Below are 8545 nucleotides of genomic sequence, written 5' to 3' on the forward strand. Positions count from 1 at the left end.
GAATATCTCTTTCTTGATGAGCTAGTCACCCCGCCTTCCGAAATCATATTCAAAGTGTGTGTTGTTTGGTTGGGATCACATATTTCTCCTTGAATCCAAAACCTTCTAACTCGAGGTGTTCTATGGAAGTTTGCCCTTGTCTGTGGTGCTCTTATTTTTGAACTCTGGGAGCTACTCTATACGTATATCTACAAGCGGCCTTTCTGGATTAGCTTCTCAATATATCGCTTCAGGTGGTGACAATCATCTGTGTGGTGACCGCATATCATGTGATACTTGCACCACCCCTCTGACTCACTCCTTTGGGGAAATGGGTTACGAAATGTCCTTGGTGTGGTAGACATCTTGGAGGATATGCTCCCTCCTTGTTTTCAGTGGGGTTAAATAATCTAATGGCCTTCTTACAGGCTTAAATGTAGCTTTATCTCGAACCAGTATCATGTTATAGTTCCTTCGTTTCTCGGATACTTCTGATTTTCTGCCGCATGTCTGTCTTGCATCTAGGGTTCTCTTTTCGACATTACTTTCTTCCCTATGAAATAACATTATCTTCTCACCATGATCTCTACCATCGAGGATGATGATTTATGGACCAAGGAATCATTGAAGTTTCCTACCTTGAGGCCATTCTAGAAAGCTCTGACGAACATCTCTAGGTTTGAATTCACGAACTTGATGGTATCCTCATTGAATCTGGCCAAATACTCACACAAGGACTTATAATATCCTTGGAAAACATTGAACCGACTTGTCGTGGAAGCCTTTCAGTGCTTGCGGGCTAAGAAATGGTGAATCGTTTTTCTTATCATATCCTAGTAACTCGACACTAAAAAATTCAAAAGGCTCATATACCACCAGAGAGCAGCTTCCTTCAACGTCCTAATCATCAATTTACACTTTTTTTAGTCATCCACCCCGATAATAGCCACTTGGGTGTTGATGGCGATTATGTGCTCATGGGATCACCCTTGTTGTCAATCATGATACTAGAGTTATTAGTTTGAAATTGTTAGGGACTGGGGTGTCCCAAATATCCGCAAAGAGTGGTTAGGAATATGTGGGCTCCTCTTCCTCGATCAATTTTAGCTCTACGTGTTGGTGATGTTGTAGGTCAAGAAAACTATTATGTAATGCTTTGTTCTTGCGGCACAACTCATCCATGGCGATTAGCATCTACGTTATGGAATCTTGATCATTGTTGTTGTTGCTACGTGTGGCATTCCTCGTCATTGTGAAATGAGACCAAACAACTGTTAGAATTGGTTTGTATCACCCACTTCAGCTTTATCGGGACCCATGATGGGCGGAAAATGTATTCGTAAAGGTACACCAATGATAAATTTACCAATGAGGACCAATAAAATCGCACTCGTCTCTCGACCGATAGTGTATTATAGGAATTATGTATGTCTTTCTCCTTGTGATCATCTTCTTATATAGTGATTCTGACCGGTCTTGTACCTAAGGCCCATTAGAGGCTATTCAATGTGATTGTTTGTGATCCGAGTCATCTTTTAATGGTGATATGCGATCAAACTTGATTGCCAAATCAAATACCATAATACTCTCAATCAACCATAAATGCGTTATTCATCGTATCTCAATTAAATATTACCTCTGGGCCAACATGATCAACCTGCCTCATCAGCTACATCATCGTGACCCTGTTCTATTTGACGAGTTATCTTTTGGGCGAGCTCTATTGAATCCGGGATGGAACACGGCTCAAGATGATCCAGCCCAAGAAACTTAACACATAGTCGACAAAATGCTTTCGTGAAACCTTTTAAAAAAAATATGTACAATAGTCATGTAACAATTGAATAACAGTTTACTCATATATAATAAATATTTTATAGGCTCTTTCAAAATATCTAGACTCTTTCAAAATCCTCCTTTCAAACAAACACTTTAAAAATAAAATGAGTGATATAACATATCAATCAATGGTTGATAATATATCCACACATATCAAAGTTTTTTACCAACTTTAATTTGAATAACTGCTACTTATTTTCTATATTTATACTAAAGAAATGTGAAACATTTTCAATAATTAATTCTAGCTACTATATTTTGGTGTAGATTTAGCCTATGAACAAGTATATCTAATGCTTCCTTCATCCACCAATGCTGACAAACTTCTCTTGCTTCAACAACATTCATCTGCACATTACAAACACATAAATTTTTATTCGCAAATGCAGCTTAAATTTCTAAGCAAAATATACTAGTTAACTTCAAATGAGTTTATTAATTTGAACATATCACAGTTTTCATAAGAGCTCTTAAACTTACCCATAATCTTGTACGTAAATTTTTCTCTGGCCAAAACTCAAGTTGTTCCTTAACAAGTAAAGGAAACATGTGACCTTCATAGTATATACCATATCTTTTACTAATGAAACTCCATTCACCCAACTCATGCTGCAATAATTTTTAAGAGAAACCAAATTTCAGTCCTATTTAATATTTTTAGAAGTGCATACTATAGTAGTATTTCATATAAAAATTTCAATATTCTATATTCAATTACTTACCTCAACAATTCCTACAACTCCTGCTTCTTCAAGGGATTCTCTGCAAGCTGCTTCTTCTAGAGTTTCATCAACTTCCCATCCACCCTAAAACAAAACAAATAAAAGGATATATATTAATGTTAGTAAGTATATATGCTTATAATAGAAACAAATATAAGAAAATTTATATATTATTTATTTTCAAGATCAAGATCAACCACTACCTTTGGAAACATGAATGTATGACTCTTTTGTGAACTAACAAGAAGTACTTCCAATTCATTACTCATACTGCCATCAATGTCTTGTTTATATCGGTATGGGATGCACCTACACAATTTGACATATTAATAACTGTTAGTGAGTCGCAAGGCCGGATACTAAGATTTCTATAATAAAAAAAAAACTGGTAGACAAAGTTGTTAATGAAAAAACTGAAGTTAAAGACTTAAACATATTAGAACCAATTACGTGTGTTACTTTTTATGTTAAAAATGTTTGATTTTCAGTGGAAATAACCGACTCACCCTACAACTCGGCGACCGCCGTTACTATTGTATCTTTGCATCTCCCTTCCAGAACGAGATGCCAAGCCAAAAACCATCTTTTTACTAATTATGAGAATTTCAAAGAGACTTGATTAATTTATAACAAAAGGGAATAAGAAAAAGTGAGGATCTTTGATCTATATATAAGAATAATGAGATGCAAAAGAACAAACTATAGTTTAACAAAGTGTGTACAAAGGAAATATAAGAAAAAGTTGAACCGTTGTAAAAGGCGTGTGTTGTCTTCGAAGGAACCTTATTTTTTTGTATTGTGTAAATTAAAAATATGATACGCGTAATTGTCTAGAAGCTGAAAGGATCTATTGGACAGTCGTTTGCTTAGTCAATTGGCTGACAAATGTTGAATATTAGTCTTTGGATAGTACTCATTCAATATTATATTAGATCGTGATTGAGTTATGATTAATTAACCACTTGACTTTGTAGAAAAGAGAAATTCTTTTTTTAGAGAAGAAAAGAGAAATTCTACAATTACTAACTCAAACTCCACATTTATCTGAAATCCTTCCACCTTCACTCAAAATTTCTCCGTGTGCATAAGTCTTTAAAAAAAACGTGATGAATTTCACGAAAAAAAATGCAACTTTGTATCGCAATGAATGGTAGAAAATAACATAACATAGAGATGAACACAACTAACACACGGCTTGTTTTTTAATCAATAAAACATACATGAGCAATCCATATCATGATGAGCGTATATTTTTCTCTCTTTATATAGAGTTGATTCGGCTAACCAACCCATTAAGTTTTCACAAACAAATCCATAGCATATCCATTCTTAAACAAAATAAATATTTCCAAAATAAATCATGTAATATTGTAATCTAATTCAATATACCCACTACTTCTTATTGTTAACCAAGTGATTTCAAACACAGCATGTGGAGAGTGGATTATGATTAAAATATCAAAAATTTTAAGAAAAAGATTGATTTTACTTTATTGATTTTAAGAAAATAGATTAAGCAGAGATTACGCGCAAGAGGTTAAATATCTGGAAATTAAAGAACACGTCGTAATTTATGTTGGTTCATCATCTCCATGTGGCCTACTCTAGTCTCCCGAGGATTTTTCCTTGAGAGTTCTATTAACAACAGATCTTTTATAACATGATCAACCCACAATTGTTTAATACCAAGCTTTTATCCAAGTTCATCTTACAAACTTTATAATTATATTATAGTTACAAGATAATATCACTCTTTTGATTTACAGTTATAACTGAAGTAGATTTTATTACAAAATACGCAAACACTAAAATTATTACGAGTGTATAAGAAGTTTCTAGGAATAGAGTTGCATAAGAGGAATAGTAATATTTCAAATTTATTGTATTTTTTAAGAGAACACAAGTTCCCCTGGTATATTAAAGTATTTCGTAAAGAAAGAAAATAATTTTGGGTCGGATACACTTCATAATCGAATAGACTGTGACTCTAACTGACTTATGACCCTAAAAAATAGGAAAGAATTATCTATATCTGGATCCTAATTGATTAGACATCTTATTAATTGATTATTGGACGAGTTTGCTCCATAATCAACTAGATAAGTGGCTTAATCAATTAAAGAGGGAAATTTTGCTTCCCAAATTATTAACTAAGCTCCATAATCAATTATTCTTTGGCCATAATCTTTTTTAAGAATATTTTGAAAATGAATTAATTTTTAGGAAAATGTTTTAGTGTATGTTCATTATCTTTTTACTTTGAGAACTATTCACACTTAGTATTGCATAAGATCATTAAAAATTGCACTCGTTAAAAGTATAATAGTTGAGAGAGAGAGAGAGAGAGAGAGAGAGGGGGGGATTCAACTCCCGTATGGATTGTGAGCGAATTTGTGTGTTTCTCTCTCTAGAATTAGTAAATATGCTTTTTTCCGTTCTCAAATGGAGACATTTATAAGAGTCCCCATGAACTTGATTCAATCTAATAACCACCCCATTCCTGTTTTTGGGCAATATGTGGCATAATGTAGGATGGGTTTCTCCTCTATTGGAAAAATGGCTTCTTCCCCCTGACCTGGTCAAGATTGTTAGTCTTTTCCCACATCTCTCAAGCCACGTGAAGGCAAGATGGATAAATAATAGTATGTTCGGAATAACATATTGGCCTGCTTTAGGTAGTCATGCCTAATTTGGACGGCCAAACTAATATTGATGTACTTGATTCAGGATTTTTATCATGAAACATCCCTTCTTAGGCCCAATAAACTTATTCCAGTTCGTAGTAACTCAAGCACGTGGCCTTAAAAAGGGTGTAGTGATTTAATTCACATGTATTATGGTCTTAAAGATTTAGTAAGTCCCTCAAGTGAAGCTTAGGGCGAGTCCCTAAAAGGTATATTGGGTTGAGTCCCTCAAGTGCATCTTAGTGTGAGACCCTCGAGTGAAGCTTAAGGCGAGTCTCTCAAATGAAGCTAAGGGAAGGTCTCTCAAGTGTCACTCAAGGAAGGATGCATCAAAGACCTAGAAAGCTAAAGTCATATCTTTAATGTTCTTTTAGAAACTCATAAGGTGGCCAAGCTAAATCCATTATGTGATGCGGGAAAGGTGGCTCACATGTCAATTCATGGCATGTTTAGTGACCTACGTGGATGTGTTGATAAATACTTTAGAGTAAAGAATTCTTGTCTTGCAATACGAGCATACATTTCTCTAGGAAAAATATTTAGAAGCTATAAATAAAAAGCTCATATCAAAATTTAGAATCATACATCTTGGAAGATAAAAAATCACAGGGGGAGAGAGAGAGAGAGAGAGAGAGAGAGAGAGAAGTTTCTCGGGATCGAAGTGGAGCTTATCAAACTTGAATATTTCGGCCATTGATATAATTTCATCTTCTTTTTCGTTGTTGTGTAAAGCTATTACGAGAATAAGCAGCTAATTTTATTTATCTTAGGATTATGTTTATTCAATTATGATTCTATCGTAAAACTCTTAGTTTGGCGATTATAAAAATATTGTTATCCTTGTTCTTAATGGTTTTACGACGCTAAAATTCGAAATTAATTTTAAAATGCTAGAAAAGGATTTTCTACTTATCAGATTTAGATTAGCTTCATCTGTAAATACTTATTGTCGGGAATATTTTTTGATTTACAACTACTATATATTATCATATAGTAATGCTATTGAATCGATTAACTAGGCCAGAAAATAGAAGTTAATAGAATCACTAAATTTGACTTTGTTAGTAAATAAAAATGTATGTCGAATAAAAAGTATAGTTATATTTAGAAATATGAAATTACATAATCGACTAAGAGCTAGCTTATATGATTAACGAATTAAATTTAATTTCAATGTGTTCCTAATTGTGGTCTTAATAAACATTTTCACAAAAACTTACTTAGATGTATATAAGTTATTGAACAGTTAAAATATAACACAAATCTCTATAGATACAATAATTAAAAAAATACTTTGATATCACTATATCCTATCAGAAGTTGATAAGAAATCAATGATTGATACAATATGCATATTGTTCCTACCCGGTCTAAACCCAGTGTTGCTCCCAAAGGATGGATGAGACCCAAAAGTATGAATCCCAATAAAGTAGAGACACTTATGATATAATTCTATAATGACATCAGACCAACGATGTCAAAGGAATAAATATCGCTATCACCACTTGAATCCAAAGGAATATTATAAGACTTTGGGAACAAGTACAAACCAACCCTAGGAAAGCACCTAATCAAAGAAAATTATTAGAGAAGGGTTGTCAGATGATTGTACATATTATACTCAAACATTTGTCTATCTGGACAATGATTACTCGACCAATGGTTCTAGGTTTGCATAAACCATAGAGAAATCCCTATATGAGTGACTGCAAACCTCAAATTAAGATACAGACAAACTTTATAATATTTATACATCTCACATCTAATAGTTATTGAATTGAGCATCAAAGTGTTTGTAGATACTACCCCCAACTCATTTAGAGTAGGAAACCATGGAGGACAATAAATCATAAAGCTTTCTAGACCTGGACATATTCTCTATAAACATGGACAACATCTAGACAAGAGCCAAGGTCATTCAAAAAGAGCCTTCTATAACTCGGTAAAAATAAAACTAAAAGAAATGATGTTGTAGGAGCAGAAGCTAGTAAAAGTGCCATTCTGAAAAAGTCGATCACACATCTTCTTATATGATAAAAACCTAGTTACCAAGATACCAAAATCTCACATCCCAATGCTAATAAGGGTCACTCAATACAAAGGGATCAACCTCCAAATGATCAACGACGAAAACATTGGGGAACATCGAGCATACAGTGTCTTTTGGAGGGAAGTAACCTAGGAAAATGGTAAAGAATAAAATTATGATAATTGATTGTAACTCCATATATAACAAAATAATTGGTCATTTGACACTAACTAACCTATGCGCCCTTTCTTTAAACATCCCCCTAAAACTGAAATATCACACCAGCAAAGACATAATGGAAATCATGGAAGTGAACTTGGAAACCTGTGGATCTTGCTTCTTAGCATCCCTCAAACTTCATCAGGAATGGATTGACTCCATAGACAAGGAGCCACTATTGATTAAATGCATAAAGGCTCCTGAAAAGTCCAAGTACAAAAGGAAAAACAACCACAATAGACCATTATCAAAAGTCAAGGCTGACATTAGGGGATCTAGAAGTTGGTACAAGGATATCAATACCACAAGAAAGTTCTATTTACATCGGGATTATTTAATTTTTATTTTCATACTCCCTCCGTCCCATAATGAGTGACCCATTTGGAATAAAATGATGTCCCAAAATGAATGATCCATTTCAATTTCCAATACACTTTTTCCAACTTTACCCTCTAATAAATAAAAATTTCATCATTTCCAATACATAGTAAGGGTACTATAGTAAAAATATTTTTCTTTCTCTTATTTTTATTCACTTTTCTTAATCTGCGTGAAATTGTGGGCTGGGTCACTCAGTGTGGGACGGAGGGAGTATATGACTAGAATGACATGTCATTAGCTATCTAAAATGATAAGCATGTGTTTACAATTACCAATACTTTGAATTAAACAAGCATTATATTACTTTTGTTATGACATTTTGTCTCTAAAGATCCAACTTCCATTTAAAGATAAAGATCAATGAATAACCATCACTTCAAGGAAAGATACTCACCAAGCGCTACCCCTAAGAGAGGGAAGGCGACATCAAAGTCATAATTGATAGCAAAGGGACCCCACTTCGTAACTCACCTTCAAGGAGAAGAAAGGTCAAGCAAAGAGTAACCCTAGCTTGGGAACACCCCTATTATGGATTGAAAATTTGTAAGAGACGAAGTAGCAGTCCTAACCAAAGAAATGCTCAAAGAGGCAAGACGCCAAAATAATAATAGACAATGGAAGAAAGAACTATTACAAGTCATAAATATTGTCATTAGTTACCAATCATAAAGGCTTAGACCAAAGCAAATTTT

At 33.8% G+C, this 8545-nt stretch overlaps 1 protein-coding gene across 1 annotated transcript; it reads right to left on the bottom strand.

Annotated features, from left to right (window-relative positions):
* Positions 1-1948: 1948 nt before the first annotated feature.
* LOC131600295 (nudix hydrolase 17, mitochondrial-like) lies at positions 1949-3203 on the bottom strand. The gene is made up of 5 exons (XM_058872478.1): positions 3047-3203; positions 2744-2849; positions 2541-2624; positions 2299-2427; positions 1949-2166 (listed from the first exon to the last, which is right to left on the bottom strand). Exons 1-5 carry the CDS (start codon positions 3121-3123, stop codon positions 2050-2052), a joined length of 513 nt encoding a protein of 170 aa, XP_058728461.1. The 5' UTR covers positions 3124-3203; the 3' UTR covers positions 1949-2049.
* Between the last annotated feature and the right edge of the window lie 5342 nt (positions 3204-8545).

Source organism: Vicia villosa, linkage group LG4 (genome assembly GCF_029867415.1).
Source record: "Vicia villosa cultivar HV-30 ecotype Madison, WI linkage group LG4, Vvil1.0, whole genome shotgun sequence".
Lineage (NCBI taxonomy): Eukaryota > Viridiplantae > Streptophyta > Magnoliopsida > Fabales > Fabaceae > Vicia > Vicia villosa.